At 36.0% G+C, this 18,879-nt stretch overlaps 1 protein-coding gene across 5 annotated transcripts in view; it reads left to right on the top strand.

The window, feature by feature from the left end:
- LOC110374603 (calcitonin gene-related peptide type 1 receptor) overlaps positions 1 to 18,879 on the top strand; it is a 56,071-nt gene that overhangs the window by 16,319 nt on the left and 20,873 nt on the right. For all 5 annotated transcript variants that reach the window (XR_007510721.2, XM_049838338.2, XM_021332379.3 and 2 more), the window contains exons 2-5: positions 1,419 to 1,667; positions 2,683 to 2,815; positions 11,732 to 11,822; positions 15,428 to 15,519. Coding sequence is in view for 4 of the 5 variants with exons in the window: in XM_049838338.2 (XP_049694295.2) it covers positions 1,538 to 1,667; positions 2,683 to 2,815; positions 11,732 to 11,822; positions 15,428 to 15,519 (446 nt within the window). In the remaining variant the exon portion in view is untranslated. The remainder of the gene's footprint in view (positions 1 to 1,418; positions 1,668 to 2,682; positions 2,816 to 11,731; positions 11,823 to 15,427; positions 15,520 to 18,879) is intronic.

An 18,879-nucleotide genomic window follows, 5' to 3' on the forward strand; every position in this document is an offset into this window, starting at 1 on the left:
CATATTTTCATGTATGCATAAGTAAACGAATAAAATGTCGCTTCACATGCGATTTAGACTCGAGAGTTAAAATTGAGAAATAACTTGTACCTAATATTTTTGCAGGCGTACCCTTTTTGTTTTTATTGTTAGTCATTAGGCGCACCTATGTCACAAACTAACTGCGGATGGGTCGGTTATTGAAATCCACAGTAAAACGCTTAGGATCCAATATATTCGCAATCCTGCGACCCTTAAAAAAATATGTCAAAAACTGAAACCATAAAAAAATACCGAAATCACCGACGTTTGCCCAATATCGTTTGAGAAGAGACGGTATGAACGCTTTTAGATATTTTATATGTTTACGTCCGACCCTTTAAAAATGTATTTGAACATACCATAAAACGCACACCTGGCCAATAAAACTATCATTACGCATACAGCGTTGTATTTATTGTTCCCCTAGTCCGCCATAACTCTGACTCTGTGATTAATCTCGCGCTTGAAGTAACCTCCTAATTGAAAGTAAACTTTAAACTGAAACATTCCATTGTACGCCCCTCGCAGTAGCTTCTTATATTGTTTTTATTTAAAGTTTGGAAATAACCCTATTTGTCTGCCTATTAAGCATTGTTTTACAGGTGAACTAATGTAACAATATTATTATTTAGAAACCTGATCGTTTATGTTTCTACTGTAGTATAATTCTCTGTTTTTATATCTAAACCGAAAAAAAAACGAGCACCTCTATCTCCTTCATCTATAAGAATATAATCATTTATCTATAGACACTTTATCCTAAACATATACGTAAGCAATAATTTTGTTTCATTCAGCTCGGGTGCTAAATGTCGTAATCCCGTAAGATAACATCTTCAGATAAAACCGTCTTTTCCGTCTCCTTTTTGAGTTAAAAAAAAAACGTATTTACTACCATTAAAAAAACCGGTCTCGTAAAACATGAATCTCATTATTACACAGTTATGTATTGTATTCAAAGGTTTTTTCTATTACTATTTGCTTAAATAAGACCACTAAATACCATTAGCATTAGAATTTTTATCTTGGTACTTACTAGACCCACATGCTGTGTGTTCTAAGATAAAAATATGTCAAGCGGAGTTGCAAGTTATGTAGTGGGTTCGTAGTTTAAAAACTAAGCAAAGAACGTCAAAAGAAATATGTATGAAAAAGTCTATACAGTTGACGCAGTAAAAGTACCGCAAGGTTTCGAACTATACTTTCGACGCTTAACTAAGTCATATCAAGACTTTTACTTAACTATATAAGAACGACGTACATTGCAGAGTCCTAAATAGATACTTCTTATTTTACGACAGAACCCTAAAACTAAGATGTTATCTTTACACAATATCAATGGCGATCAGTGTAAAGGATGTTAAAGATAAACGAAATTATCTCCATCTTTGTTTCAGATGTCGCCGTTGTTGATGACTACATGAGAATGTGAATTACAGTGTAAAACCAACTGTGAGACGTAGAGTAAATAATATAAAAAATAACATGGTCAATTGTTGGTTGTAAATAGTAAATAATGCAGAATAATACGACACGTGCCATAGATTACCGGAGTGACCCTAAATACCAGTGGTTTGCGAGCTTACGGAGAAAATGTTTTAGAGAGAATATCACCCATAGCAGCGTTCTCAATGAACAATACAATGGTAAGTGAATCAATTAATTTTATTTGAAATCTGGTATTTTGCGTGAATTTGTGTCTTCAATTCGAAACGGGTTAGCAAAATAATAAAAGAAAATAAGTACCTTTCCCCGTAAGAAACTTCCCAAATACGCCTCATATACAATCATAACATGACAATGCTAGACGCATAGATTTTCGTTTATCTAAAATGTAATTTTACAGTCCCAGAATGGAACTATTGAGTTGATTTGAGAAAATGAAACTGCCACGCCGATCGTGGCAGTTTCATTTTCTATTTAACTCATTCAAAACACATTTACCAAACATTATTTGGAACAACTTGCATTATCACTGTCTTTGACGTTTTAATGTAATTCGATAAATGTCGAAATAAAACCCAGCTTTATCAAAGTATATGCAAAGTATCGTCAGCCACTAAGCAAGAAGCCTAGCTACATAGACCTAATTGTTATTCTTTAGAAAGACAATTTTCATCGTATCTCTTTTGTTTTCATAACTAAATCTAAACTTCTAAATTGCTGCTCATTTTGATATTAATATCACATTTAAATTTAGGCGACTTATCTTTTGTTATAGTCTACGTAAAGTTATGCATAGACACGCGCAAAAAGATTACAATAGATCATGTTTTCGTTCGCTATCACTGTGTATTTATTTAGTAATTTTCTGGGAATTTCTTGTATTTATTCTGCGAAGAACACGTAATTTGCTATCAATTAATTTTTCGTTTTGATCAAGTGATGAAATTGCCACCCTTTGCTTCTGTTTCATTAGTTTAGAATGCCCGAATATATGAAATGTAATTATTTAAGTGTAGGTGTTTGTTAATAATGGTCTTGTTTTAATGATTACTTTTAATTTAATAATTAACAAGGATTTCCTTGTGTTCATAATGATCTGTCGGCTAAAACATAATCTAAATAATATCTAGTAACAAAATTCTCCTAATACTTGGTTTGTATATAGTGTAATTCTATACCTAATAGAACTTACCCTAAACTTGTATTGTTACACAGAAGGTGAAGAGTGGTGCCCGCGGATATTCGATGGTTTCTCTTGCTGGGACGCGACTCCAGCCGCCACCACAGCGTACCAGCCGTGCCCGAAGTTCATCATCGGTTTCGATCCAAGACGTTATGCCTACAAGACGTAAGTAATTCTCCATCACTATCTTAACTTATCTTTGCTACAAGTTCTCCAAAGGAATATCTTTCGAATAAAACCTCAGTGTGCGACCTATTTTCATACCAACTTTCATTTCAAACGGGTGAACAGTTTTCCTGTGAAAGCGTAACAAACTTTACCGTTTTTAATATTGCGTACGGATTGCTCGTCTACTGCACGTAGGTAAACCTCAACGTGCTATCTTCAGATATACTTTCACAATTCACTTATATATTTAGGCACCACGTTTACGTAGGTATTCAATCTTAATCGGCCACTCTTGCTAGAATTAGTCACTCTGCAATTAAGAGAAACCACCCGCCCAAATAAACAGGGAAAAGGTTAATTAAGAGGTCATTGAACTCAGTATAGGCTGACAACACTACCCTATACACATGATACTTTCACTTTATTTCAAAAAGATTCAGGTACGCAATTTATAGACACAATGTTTCGTCCATGAATTAACTTACCATCAGTATCTAATATTTTAAGTATGAAAATAAACTAAATGAAGCTTTAAGTGTCTACGCAAGGCGTGCCAGCTTACGTTCGATTAAATTGAGTTTGATTTCAAAACTTAAGCGTTTAAACAGTGATAAATGATCTGAAAATACTTATCTTCAATAATTGATGTTAAAATAATAGAATAACTTTCAGCTTCCTATCATAATCCCTAAATCTCTAACTTTTCAAAAACACATATTTCTAAATAAGAAAGTAATTTGAGGTTTCGATTCTTAGTTTTGGCAAAGCGTTATCAACCCATTTTATTTGAAAAAAAATACTATTGTACAAAGGACGTAGGAGGACCGTTTCATTATTTATAAGACACACCCAAGGATTGATACCCTGCATAGAAAATCTACATACTATTATTTCTATCAAGCTTACCGGATGAACTTTGTATTTAACGCATATGCAATAAAAGGCAATTTCCCATCAAGCCTTCGCTGAACCTTTTGCAGTTGCTCTCGAAAATTTGCGAAATAAGTGAGCAAAAATAGTTAGTACTCCTTCATCGTCAATGATATTTTGGTAAAAACTGGTAACCTTTTTTACTAGGTAGGATGTGTGGATATAATAGACCTATAACAATGTCTAGACTACACAAACGTTCTTACACACCCGTACCAAGCGGCACTATTGAATAATAAATTTATAAGATAGATATCTTTGTAAACGCTTTTGTGTGATGGTGTCTCCACAAACGTGCGCGATTCTGTCTTTGAAAATTTGTCATGTCTTGTCAAGCTGTGCCAAAGTTGTGCTCTTAAAATAAAACGCATATTATAGAAATCTAACGACTTTTAATTGAAATATTGCCGAATCCCAATAGGTTATGGGCCCAGGCACATAACTAGGCATATATTTTAATTATTAGTTCGTTAAGAGCAAGGATTATTTCCGATATAAAAGTGACCGTAAAATGGAGGTTTCAAACGGAATGAAAATCGAGAAGTTTGATGGAAGAAATTTCAAACAATGGAAATTTCAAGTGAAATGCGCATTAAGAGCGAAGGGATTAAATATAGAAAAGGCAAGACCCTTAGAAGCCGGTTCGCAAGTGCAGTGGGATAAAGACGACGGTATGGCCATGTTTATCTTAACCTCTTCGATGGATTTAAACCAGATATCGTTAATAGAAAACTGTGAAACCGCAAAACAAGTGATGACAAAACTAGAAGCTATATATGAACAGAAGTCAGAATACAACAAGATGTTAATTCATGAGCAGTTTTATCAATACTCGTATAGCGCCAGTGACACGATGGCACAGCACGTGTCAAAGGTTGAAAGTTTGGCAAAGCAGCTGCGAGAGACGGGTGAGAAAATAAGTGACACCGCCATTATGACGAAGATTCTAAGCACGTTGCCGTCAACGTATCGTTCTCTCAGACAAGCATGGTTGTCACTCGATGAAGATCGTCAGACCATACAAACTCTTACGTCGCGTTTAGTTGATGAAGAAGCCAGCCTAGCCAATGAAACGAGTAATAGTAGTGAGAACGCGTTAGTTACGTCAAGAAGAAATTTTAAACCTAGAAATGAGGACAAACAAAAGACGTCAGAACCAACGTCAGAACAAAGAACTCACAGATTCGTGTGCTACAATTGTAACAAAAGGGGTCATTTCGCAAGAGAATGCAGGATGCCTAAGAAAAGGTACAATGAGAAGAAAACCAACAACATGGCATTCAGCGCAGAAGGTTGCTCATCTGAACATGATGAAGACGCATGGATTTTAGATAGTGGAGCATCGAAGCATATGACCTACAGGAGAGAATACTTCTGCGAGTTGAACAAATCTCAATGCAACAATTCCGTTAAATTGGGCAACAAGCAGAGTATAAAGGTATGTGGCGAAGGAACTGTATTAATAGATAAGAAGGTTAATGGTACATGGGAGAGATGTAGACTTGAGCATGTGTTGTATGTACCTGATTTACGAAGAAATCTGTTTTCTGAAGGTGCAGCTACTAGAAGAGGATATGTCATAGTGAAGAACAATAAGAATGCTATGATAATGAAGAGCAATGTTGTTGTTATGTGTGCACAGTTGCAAGAGAACAATTTATATGAATTGGATATAAAACAATCAAACAAGAATATTGTAATGTTGTGCAAACGGATATAAAAGTTTGGCATGAAAGATTAGGACACTTAAATGTCAAGGAACTTCAAAATATGTCAAAGAATGGTGTGATTCCAGTTACATTGAGCGGTGATCAGAATTTTGTTTGTGAAGCATGTCAATATGGAAAGCAAGCAAGACGCCCCTTCTTGAAATCTACCCGAGGTCCAACACAACCTGGTGAAATTGTGTACAGCGATGTGTGCGGTCCTATAGAAGAACCTTCTGTATCGGGTATGAAGTACTTTGTGCTGTTCAAAGATGGAGCTACAAGCTATCGCCATGTTTACTTTATGAAGCATAAGAGTGAAGTATTTCAATGCTTTCTGAAGTACAATGCCATTGTGAAGAATAGATTTCAGCGTGATTTGCAGATACTACATACAGATAATGGTACTGAATATGTAAACCAAGAATTCAAATCTTTTTTGGAGAGTAAAGGGATAACGCATGAACGTACTGCTCCGTATACTCCACAACAGAACGGGAGAGCAGAAAGAGAGATGCGTTCTATCATGGAATCTGCAAGAACAATGTTATATGCAAAGGATATTCCTTTAAACTTGTGGGCAGAAGCTGTTAACTGTGCGGTATATTTGTTGAATAGAAATACATCAAGCCAGACGGGAGATGTTACGCCATTTGAACTGTGGCATGGAGTGAAGCCTAACTTACAACATATCAGAATATTTGGATCAATTGGTTATGTACATGTTCCAAAGGAAAAGCGAAGAAAGCTTGCCAAGAAAAGTGTGAAGATGTTGTTAGTTGGATATGACCACGACAATTATAGAATGTATGATCAAAATACCAAGAAGATTACAATATCACGAGATGTTAAGTTTGATGAATGTAGTATGCTGGAAGAAAGAAAAAATATGTGGAAATGACAGTTGAACAAGAAGAAAAAGAACATTCTACAGTATCTACCCCACTAAATGAAACCCAAACTCAAAATGTTGAACCTGAAGAAATATCATCAGATGAAAGTATGAAGAGTTTAGAAGATATGGATGAAAGTTATGTTCCTCCAAGAGGTATAAATTTGATGCAGGAAGAACCAAGAACCATCTCATTACGTCCTCGTCGAGACAAAAGATTAGAAGCAAATTTCACAGAATATGAACTTCCAAACAGTTATGAAGAAGCTATGAAAAGTCCAAATTCTCATCTGTGGAAGAAAGCTGTAGCTGAAGAGCTTCAATCACATGAAGAAAATCAGACATGGATACTGACCAACAAAAGTGAAAAGAAGCCTGTATCGTGCAAATGGGTGTTTGCTATAAAGAAGAATAGAGATGGAGAAATAGTACGATACAAAGCACGACTGTGTGCACGAGGGTTCACACAAGTCAAGGGCTTGGACTATAATGAGATTTTTTCCCCCACAAGCAGGTACGACTCGATTAGGGTGCTGCTGAGCATCGCTGCTAGAGACGAGCTTCACATCGAGCAGTTTGATGTGAAGACGGCCTTCTTGTACGGTGAGCTCTCTGAGGACATATACATGGAGGTGCCAGAGGGATTGGAAACTCAGCCTTCCAAAGTCTGTAAGTTGATTAAATCTATATATGGTCTTAAACAATCGTCGAGATGTTGGAATGAGAAGTTTAGTTCTTTTCTAACTAGTTATGGTTTCCAACCGTGTCCGTCTGATAATTGTGTTTTTGTAGGATTTTTTAACGATGTCAAAGTAATATTAGTTATTTATGTTGATGACGGATTATTATTATCGAAAAGTAAAGATGTTTTGTCAGATATATTAAATGGTCTTAAACAAAAGTTTGATATTAAGATTTTAGAATGTAATTCATTTATAGGTATGGAAATAACTAGAGAAAAAGATTGTACAAGTATAAGTCAGAAACAGTATATTGAAACGATTATAAATAAATTTAATATGTTTGATGCTAAGAGTAGTAGTACTCCTGCTGATGTAAATGTACATTTGTCTAAGAATACAAGTAAAGAGTCTATTAATTTCCCATATAGAGAAGCAGTGGGAGCTTTGCTATTCTTGTCGTCTGTTTCTAGACCTGACATATCTTATGCTGTGAATGTTGTTAGTAGGTATGTTAATGACCCAGGTCCTTCACATGTTGTAGCTGTGAAAAGAATCTTGCGCTATCTAATTAATTCTAAAGATATGTGTATTGTTTATAAAGGTAATGTTGAATTAGTTGGGTACTCAGATTCTGATTTTGCAGGTGACTTGGACACTAGGAAGTCTAATACAGGTTATTTATTTTTAATGAATGGAGGTCCTGTCACTTGGTCTAGTCGTAGACAAAGTACTGTAGCATTATCCACAACTGAGTCTGAGTACATGGCGGCTAGTGAAGCTGCTAAAGAAATATTATGGCTTAGACAATTTCTATGTGACATCAAAGAACCACAAGAGTCGATTATTTTAAATGTTGATAATCAGAGTGCAATTAAGTTGATTAACAACCCTGTATTTCATAGAAGAAGTAAGCACATAGACATTAAATATAATTTTGTTAGAGAAAATGTGGCAAAGAATGTTGTTGTTATTAAATATGTTGAGAGTTCAAATCAGTTGGCTGATTTCTTAACTAAAGCTTTGCCAGTACAAAAATTTAATACAATTAGAGATAAGGTTTTGAGAATTGTGTAATGTGGTTAGTGTTTGTTAATTAATTAAAAGTTTTGTTTCTAGAGAAAAGTTTTAAGTTGTAGTAACTTATAGTGATGAGTGTAGCCTATAAGTTGTAAGTTGTTTTTGAGATATGTGCCTGATAAATTGTAACGTCTACCTTATAAATTTAAGTGGGAGTATTGAATAATAAATTTATAAGATAGATATCTTTGTAAACGCTTTTGTGTGATGGTGTCTCCACAAACGTGCGCGATTCTGTCTTTGAAAATTTGTCATGTCTTGTCAAGCTGTGCCAAAGTTGTGCTCTTAAAATAAAACGCATATTATAGAAATCTAACGACTTTTAATTGAAATATTGCCGAATCCCAATAGGCACACTAGCACCAATAAAAACACAAGGATGAAAAATATACCACAACTCTTATCATGTTTAATATACACTTTCGATATTAAACACCAAAAGAAGTAAAAATAATCGACCATAGCTCCCTAATGTTTGTTTGAACTGCAGATTTATTAGTCACTCGGCTAGGCGAGTGCTTTAATGTATTTGTGTAAGGCACCTGGCTTCATTCCACTAGCGGCCAGAACTGGCGGCCAGTACTGGCGCAACAAGTAGCTACGATTCAACGACGAAATTCTATGTTTAATGACAGTACAGCGTATAGTGTATGAATGAATATATATTTATTTATTCTATGAAATACTTAAATACGACGGGAATTCAATGAGTTTAAAAAGCGTTAGTTGTAGACAAGATTTTATTCGAGAATCATTTGCATCAATTTTATTTGCTGATAATCTTGCATATTTCTTTAATATTTTGGTAATACAAAATTAATCTTAAGTTAATGAACCAGGCTGATCCAAGCTGTTTTCTATTATTTTGTCATCATTATGTAAAATATTATCCGTGGGCGAAGTCATTCAAGTTATATTTTGCTTTGTCGCTCAGTTTTCAAAGCGCGACATATTCCGGACGTCAAAAAACTCAGCTTCAGTGCGGTTTCAGGCGTCACCGTTTGTAGTTCTTTTATCAATTGTTTTACGAAAATATCTCTCGAACCACGGGTACAAACGCAGAAAATCTAAGCGGGATATCTAAAAGCGCTGATATATGGGACCCGATGAAAATGTTCAATAAGTTCACAAAGTTTTAAACTAATCTATGAGTATGAGTTAAAGTTGTGAAACTATCCATTAATAGGTACAGTAGGTAAGTATCTCGTAAGAACAAGTAAATCTGAAAGCACCAAAGTTAAAAAACTAATAGAACAGTATTTTTATATTTGTTATTTACTTAGTATGTTTTAACTTTTTAACACTTATTACTTTAGTTATTTTTTATAACTATTCAAATGTTAAACTTGGACCAAAAACTTACTTTTCCCTAATGATAAGTTGTTAGTGTGTATTTCACAAAACATACATTTCACATTATACATTACTGCGTATTGTGAAAATAACGTTTCTATATTCCGTGAAAATACTCCTATAGCTAAAGCATTTTAAACTGCTTTTCAAGTCAAGATCGATTCAATAAGCCAGCCATCACTCAAACGAAATTTTATGTAAAATTCCAAACAAACCGTTAAAGGGAAACGTTTAATCCTATGATTCATAGAACAACTGACACTTTACCACCCGTCTGTTCCATTCAAAGTCTCTTCACCGAACTTTTGAACGCTCTTTGTTGATTCATTGGATTATAAAACTCCGTTAATCGTCGGAGTAACATAAACTTTGGCAATCTTACGAGGAACGTTTATTTGTCTATTCGCCTAAACTTTGCGATCGGGCCTTGAAACCGAATTTCACAATAGGCCGTGTTTGCTTAGTTGCGTTGAATAAGGGTCCGATTCTACAAAAGTCGATAACTGTAGATGAAACTGCTGAAAGGCCCCTAAACTATGACGTCGACAGGGTACTTAATAGCCGGGCCTGTTTCTAATTACCAACGTTAGAACAGATGTTTGAAATAGACGACTGGATATTGATTTATTGCGCTTCCAATTCAACCTCTTTATTAATGAGGCAAAACAATGTCCGTTAATAAATTAAAGTTATCCAATCTACAAATTATGTACCTAAGTAGTATAGTAGTAGACAGTACCAGTAGGCATAGCAATTTGTGTCAAAACTAAGAAGAAATTCCAAGGCCTCAAGACAGGGAACTTTAGCTCTCCAATTTACTGTTCGACATTCTAAAAATTCTTTATAGAATGAAATAACGTAACTTGTGACTTTTAATGAATTATGCTTTTGTTGATAAATGGCCCTTGCCTACGAATTCTTCCGACTTAATATTATAAATGCGAAAGTTACTCCGCACGTCTGTTGAGCAGAACACAGATAGTCTACTAGAGCCTGAGAAAGGGCATACTTAGGCTATTATTTATCTGGATGCGGGAATTTCCCTAGGTACGCGGGTGAACGAGCAGAGAACAGTAGTAGTAGGTAGAATAAACCTCCAATAAGAATACATGCAGCATTAGTACTATCACTTTAGAGACACAGTAATGCATGACTTACAAACAAACTACAATATTTAAAACATCATGTTGTACTAAAGTAAAAATAGGATTTATACTAACCAATCGAGACGATGCTCAGTTACATCAATCATTTTGTTATTATGAGTTTTTCTTAGGAATGGAGCCACTTGTGTGTGTAGCGAGCCCCGTCTAGACGTATTCATAATTCTTTTGTAAAAATAAACTAAATAGTTTTTAAGACCAAAATTAATCATATTATGCAATTATAATAATATGGACTATGCTATAAAGATATTTGTGGTACCAATATTTTTTTCACATCCGTAAAACAGTAGTGCGCTGGGTATAAAAATAATATCAGTGTACCTACTTAAATTGTCTTAATACAAACAACGCAACGGAAACTGGTGAATATACCATAAATCGAAATTAAAAGCGTTAAAAAAGTCCCTGAAAAAGTAGTACTGTAGTAACTGAAAAACACTCGCGGACCCATAACTTATGTAGTTACTGTAATGCCTTTGGCATTTTCCCAAGAAAACATCTGTGTCCTGCGGTATTTTAGCAAATACCCGCAGTTTAACAAAAACTACATCAAGAAAGTTAATTTTGTACTACTTACCTACTATTTAATGTATGTATAGAACCAAGAACCAAGTACTCACATATATTGAGTTACGTATAGCATAGATTGGATACACCTACTCTTTTTAATAGGATAGATAAAACTGAACGTTTTTTGGAAATTGATTGTTTACGAACAACTCCTTTCTTGTGAACTCCTTGTGACCATAAAACTGTCTTACTTAATTCCTGCGCCTACTTTTCATAAAGAAAAAAATTGTTCATTTGCAATTTTTATTTATATTTTGCACACAGACACTTATCTTTTAGAAACAGTTATGAACCTTTGAAGTTCTCGGGGTAATATAGTTGGGAATAATAACTCATTTAAGTAACAATAACAAATGGCAGGGTGGATTGCGTAAAGAATTATATGTATAAAGACGAGAAGATGGGAAGGTACGAATGGTAGTGTGATGACTAATAAAGAAAAATTGCAGGGAACACACATATTGCATCGTTCCCTAAATATAGAAAACCCAAATATAGAGGAGAATGAAGAAATTAATTAATTTTGTGTATTTTAGATGTACGGCGAATGGAACATGGTTCGTGCACCCACACGGGAACAAACCCTGGACCAACTACACAACCTGCGTAGATGTCGAGGATTTAGATGTAAGTATACCAAATTCGATCTACACGAAGTAAATTTTATTATAATGTACAATTATATAATTTAAAAGTTACACATAGACCAATAGATTACGATTAAATACTACTATCTACTTAGATATACGTAAATAAGTATTTAAGAAGTAGTAACCACTTATGAACAAAATAAATAAATAAATAGTACCTACTGAAAATCGTTCGATTAATAAACAATACTGTAAAGTATGTTACTTTTAATATCAAGGTTTCTAATGTCCCCCGTTCGTATCTCGGTAAATATAATAAAATTAATAAACCAATTTGAACAAAAGCTTCCTTATTCTATTGAATCATTAAAAAGCGAAAGCTCTTTCAACAAAATCCATTAGGTACTTTGTGGTTTCAAACTGTTCTATTGTTTTTATTTGTTCAAAGAATTTCTATTGTCGTCTTCTGCACTGGTTGATGTTGAAGTACCGTGTTTGACCGATGCGCTGGATGCCTGGAAAATGGCTACTCCCAATACGGATTTGCCCGGCAACCGCTGCTCTCAGAGACAATGGGACGGGCCGCTCTGTAGCACTATACGGAATAATCTATTAAATACGTGTAATAGTGCCGCTGAGCGTGCCCGTTTGTTGGCTGTGGGAGAGTGGGAGTCGGGCCTCTGGTTACAGGCGATCCCGTCATCTAGCATAGGCACTATGCTGGATGACACAACGTTCCGCATCGCTACATGCTTACGGTTAGGCGCTCCCTGTGTTGCTCCGCATCGCTGCCATTGCGGTGAAGCCGTCGACAGCCTCGGGCACCATGGTCTGTCGTGCTGCAGAAGTGCTGGTCGTATTGCACGGCATGCCAGCATTAACGACATTATCCGTCGTGCTCTTTCCACCGCCGGCGTGCCAGCCGTGTTAGAGCCTAATGGACTGGTACGTGACGATGGAAAGAGGCCTGATGGTATGACGTTGTTGCCATGGAAGTTGGGTAGGCCCTTGGTGTGGGATGCAACGTGCGTCGACACCCTGGCGCCATCGCATCTTCCCTGCACGGCAGGTCATGCTGGTGCGGCTGCTGCTTCTGCAGAGACCACCAAGCGGCGCAAGTATAGTAACCTTATTGGGAACTATACTTTTGAGCCGTTTGGGGTCGAAACGCTCGGACCATGGGGCCCGAGTTCGCGGTTACTTTATAAGGACATCGCGAAAAGGCTTGTCGACGCTTCGCGTGACCAGAGGGCTGGCTTATTCTTCGGACAAAGAATTAGCATTGCCATTCAACGTGGCAATGCAGCCAGTCTTCTGGGCACGTTTCCGGAGGACAGTGATGCGGAGGAATACTTCGACGCCTGATCGATGCTCTTTTATATTTTATGTTTATATATATTTTGTATATAGTATTTTATTTTTAGTTTTGTATAAAGATAAGTAGTTTAAGTTTGTATATATGTATAGTGTGTACGTTAGTTATCAAAGAATTGTCACATTTTATATAGAAACGTAAATTCGCTATAACAAATTTAGGTATGAGTATTAAGTATTACATAGGCATACTAACTAGCATAACTGCCTCGTTGGTCTAGCTGTCGCAAGTGCGGCTGCTGAGCACGAGGTCTCGGGTTCGAATCCCGAGTCGGGCCGAAATCGCTTTGTGGGTTTTAGAAGACTTTCACAAAGCAGCCCGGAGCCTGGAAGCTGGTGATTGATACACCCGTGCATCGGAGAGCACGTAAATGTCGGTCCTGCGCCTGATCTCTCTCCGGTCGTGTCGGATTGCCGTCCCATCGGGCTATGAGAGCTAAGGAATAGTGAGTGCACCTGTGTCTGCGCAAATGCTCGTGCACTATAATATGTCCTGCGTAGTTGGCTAATCTCCTTACATGAGAACAGCCGCCGTAGCCGTTAATCGGCTAGGAGGACATCATCACATAGGCATATTTGCCCAAACTGTTGACCAAAACGCCCAAGACCACCAGACAATTATAGCCTATTCAAGCAAGCTATCTCTAATCAGCAAGTGTGCTAAGATCGTAGAAGAAAGAGAAGTTCGTAGTAGAACTCATTCAAGCCATTACAAAAAATTAGGTCCTGCTTAATTGTAAAATTATACACAACGAGTTCATAACATAGGTTGGTTGCTAGTACTACCAAAGCAGGTTGAAAAGCCCAAGCCAAATTCGTAAATTAGAGTACACTAGTCTTCGATTTTGGTCTCAAAGTGACTAAGTATCTAAATTACAGAGTTCCGTCAAAGGCATGTGTCGTCAACATTTGGTTTTATACTGCAATAGTCAAAGAGACCAAAAGCGTCGAGGTGTCGCACATTGCATAGCCTAGAACTCGGAGGAACTTTTTACTAAAGTGTACAGTAACACGATTAAACCGAATTAGTTAAGAGCTTTGTTAAGATAATTCTAAGAATGTGCGTGAAATAGTTATCTGGGGATTCTAGCGAAACCGTGGCTAAGGTTGTTAAACCGAAAACCTCCAACGCACATTAAACATTAAACATTGAATTACTTGATAATACAATTTAAAAAAGACTTTTTAGCTTGCTTTGTACTTATGAAGAGTTGAGTGAAGAAAAGAAGTAATGGTATAAATAAAAATATTTTGTGTGTACAAATTCTGACACTTTTGCTGTATAGGTGGCACGTGAGGAGTGACGCGACTCGTCGAGCGACTCGGGAGCGTGCCATCTATCACCGGGCACATTGTTTATCGCGCCCGACATACTATATACAAGACTATGATTCATGCGTACAATGTCTCAGTTTGCTCAGTTATTTTTATAAAATATTCTTATTTCAGACGTTAATGGTTGAGATGATATTGTATACTGAAAGCGTTGGTTTATCAGGCGAGTTAGGTACTTCATGAATGTTTTCTCTTAGATGTTTTTAGATGTGAACGTAGGCTGAATCCCACTGTATTTATATTATTTTGTTAAATTTCAAAGGTTTGAGGCAGTGCTTTTTATTGACCATCCTACTCATTGTTAAAATTAAATAAAAACCGTTAGATAGGTTACCGTTAGGTTGTGAATTTACTGCGGTCAGTTAGCAGATAGAAGTATTCCTGCAGAAAATCAATTTGCTTTGTCACACACCTTCCAATGAGGGTTTTTGAAATTTTTTCTGCCACCGGGTGGCGCCACGTATGCGTCTGGTCCAAACAGCTGTCAAAAGTATGGAATTGTAGGTGCCGAACTTATTGTTTATTGAAATTCTGTTATATTGGAAGTGTTATTGATTTTATTATGGACTACGGTCAGAATAAGGTTTCCGAACTAAAAATTGAGCTAAGAGAGAAAGTGCAAAAGTCACTGGTACTAAGGAAAAGCTTGTTGAAAAATTTGTTAACACAATATGATTTAGTTTTTTTTATTTACTCAACCGCAATAGTAAAACAATAATGCAGTGCTTTAATTATAAAATAAAAAAAACACTAAAATCGTTCACTATTCATAGTAAAGATAAGCACTTTGACAGTTATTGGACCTGACGACTCGGTGCTGCCACCTCGTGGATTGCCATTTTAGAAAACCCTCATTATTGGACACAGTGCATAGTTTTATCGCTTAGAAAGCTTAATGCACCTTCGTGGCATCCATAAGTTCATTTGTTTCAGTTCCGAAACCTCGTGAACAACATCTATGTAGTTGGATACTCCTTATCGGTGGCCGCTTTGATGATCTCCGTCTTCATATTCCTCTACTTTCGGTAAGTTCTATTTCTTAACTCCTTTTAGTCCAATTACAGTTGTTAATCACGGTTTCACCCACATCCTGGACGGACCACTTTCCACAACCGGGTAAAAGGTAGCCGTAGAAAATGTTCTCACTCAGGCAGACTAGCTTTGCACCAAAACTGATAGTTTTATCTGTGTAACAAAATTGATATAAATCGGTCTAGTCTTGGCGTGAAATCTTGACAGGTAGACAGATAGACAGAGTTACTTTCGCATTTGTAATATTACAAGGATGTTTATTTTATAACCAATCATCGCAGTATATATAAATATTATTCAAAAATAAGCGGCCAATGAGCATCGATTGCAATGCTTTATATAAATAAACGGTTTTTTTACTCTTTGATTCTTTAAAGCTGGCCAAGAAATGACTGAAATATTGTAAACATTTTGCGTCTTACATTAGAAAAAACTGCATATAAGTTGAATAACGTTACATGTTATATTTATTTACTATTTAATAAGTACAGTGACAGACTACAGGTTAAGACAATCACAACAAAGAAAATATACTAAGTTATGTTCTAGAAACAGTATCTTACATATGTATGAGTATAGACTAGCTTAAGCTAGTGAACCTTTCTAGTCAATCAAATTAAATAAACATTTATTTTAGAAAATTATTCAATCAATGTGATCATAGAAAAGTGTTTTCTGTGAACTCTCACTTCGATAAGTGCGAGTTCACATTCATTCGATAATGATCAATAATTTCGAAGTTGATTTTCACAATTTTCCCAAACAAAATGTTATAATATTCTACAATTACACAAGACTACAATCAATATCACCACTGGCCTACTGCCTCACTAAAGCTTTGGTTTCCTAGGAAAGCGGTGCCGTCATGTAGCGGCCGAAATACAGCGGTGAATGACGTCACTAGAACGTTGTCTATGTAAACAAAATGTGGCGGTTTCCTAGAAAGCGGTAACGTACACCGTAACTTCAAAAAGCGGTGCCGCCTTTTGCATGACGGCCGTCTTGACGGTGTCAGATAGTTTGGTGAACGTTTTATTGAAAGCGGTGAAGCTTTTTTAATACGTATTTGTGTTTTTTTTTCGGAACAACGTCAAATATGAGTTCCAACTCTTGGAGCAGCGAGGACGACGAAATTTTAATAGATTTACCGTGGTTTTAATAGAGTTCGTAACCACGAATCAATAAATAATATAAAAAGTAAAGATTATAGAAAAAGTCAACTAAAACAGAATTGGTGTCGTGAAATTTGAGAAATATTAAATAAAATAGGTTAGTAAGTATAACACAACTAACAAAAAGTTTATGACGGTGTGTTAAAACGGCCGCGGAACTTTCCACTTGTCATCACCGTAAAGACGACCGTCTATTTGCGTCCGTAATATTACGGCCGCTATATGACGGCACCGCATTCCTAGGAAACCCAAGCTTAAGTTACTACATGCTTTCATAAAACAAAACAATTCATTTGGAAAAATAGCTGCCAGCAGGACATAAAAGTCACAAGGCAAGAACAACGATTGCCACGATACATATCAAAGCTAAGACATAAAGAGCGACGCACAGAATGAGACGTTTGTGTTTTGCATATGATATTAACAATAAAGATTGTGTGAGGCTTGCTAGAGATTTCCTTCCCAAGCCCTCGACGATCTTTGATGCAAAAAGCAGCACTTTATTTAATACTCTTGTGAAGGGTACTTATTAGTACCCAGTCTTCCATTTTCATTAGCGAGAAGTGTCAACAAAAAAATCCTTGTAAATACGACAAACGACTTTTTTACGTCGAATCATGAATACTGAACCTATTAGTCTTAAGCCTGAGAAACACATTGTAAAACTACTGTTAAATATAAGTACCTCAGTAATTCAATTGACATGATGACTTTTGAACTTATTATATACCTAGTGACTTGAACCTACAATATAGAGTTGTATTCGCCTCCTAGAAGTTGAGTTCTGAATAACATGTAAGATATAAGTAGAAAAACATCCTGAACCCGATGAGCACTTTACAGTAAAACACAACTGGAAAACAAGAATTTTCAGCCGTACACTCTGAATGACCGTTTTACTGCACACAACGATATCTAACTTGAATCGAAAACTTCTTTATATTTTCTGAAGCAAACAATGCTCAAAGTTATGCTGAAAAAATCTGACAAGGATTCCTAAATTTAAATAACAAATAAATCAGACAACAATTAAAAAAGAAAAACAAAATGAACGGCTTATACTGTTGTTATTATTTTATAATTAACACTTCAATTCCCGTGGACAAGACAAGATCATATAATAAGTATATGCTTATCAGCGAGTTCACACTGGTGGTTTTTGACGCGCCTATATGTAGGTACTATCGGTTTCTCAACGTGCAACACATCCCGCGCAGCAGAAAACATGTCGCGTTACAAGTGTCATCGTACCGGTAATTGTCAACTGTTTGTTGTCGCTCGAACGATCTGAGTATTTCTGAGTATTCCGCACAGCAACGGGAAAAACGGAGCGGAAAATCGGAAAAGTGATGTGGCTGGTAATAAAATAAATGGGGGTTGTTCCTCTCTGCGGTAAAAAGCAAAAAAAAAAAACTGAGTTCCGGTGCTAATTCTAGATCAGAGTTTTTTAATCGTGCTTCGCAATTTAAAAAGGTTCTAGTAAATAGTTAGTTTTGTGACATTAATAAATCATTCACTTCAAATATGTACTCAACGAACGGATATAAAAAAAACACTACGAATACTATTACTAAATCATCAAATATCGTAATCCCTACTAATATTATAAATGCGAAAGTAACTGTCTGTCTGCCTGTTATGCTTTCACTTCCACTACCACTGAACTGATTTTAATAAAATTTGGTACAAAGATAGAGTTGACCTTGAAAAATAACATAGGATAGTTTTTATCCCTGACTTCTGAGGAGTTCTGATGGAAACTCTTGGATATAACCGAAACCGACACGGGTGAAGCCGCGGGCGAAAGCTAGTCATAAATAAATCATCGTACTTTTAAAACAATGGTAATCAACTTGTAATGTGTTGGTGGTTCAGGTGGTTGAAAATCAAACAGGTCTTACTCGTTCGGCGTCATTTATTAGAATATCCCCAAAAACGTATTAATACAAAACCAATAATAAATCAATATTGCGTAGCACTTAATTATAGGTTGCAAGCGATGCAAAATTCGTACACGTGAGTTTTAACTTATTACTAAAGGAAATACATAATATCAGATTACATTATGTTACAACTCCCCCGAAAAAGGTCTGCTACCCTTCCCCTTTTACAGAAAAAAAAAACAAAATATATAGGTCTATGTATGAACTATTATAAACTTTGACATTTATAAATAAACAT

The sequence above is a fragment of the Helicoverpa armigera genome, chromosome 1, assembly GCF_030705265.1.
Source record: "Helicoverpa armigera isolate CAAS_96S chromosome 1, ASM3070526v1, whole genome shotgun sequence".
NCBI lineage: Eukaryota > Metazoa > Arthropoda > Insecta > Lepidoptera > Noctuidae > Helicoverpa > Helicoverpa armigera.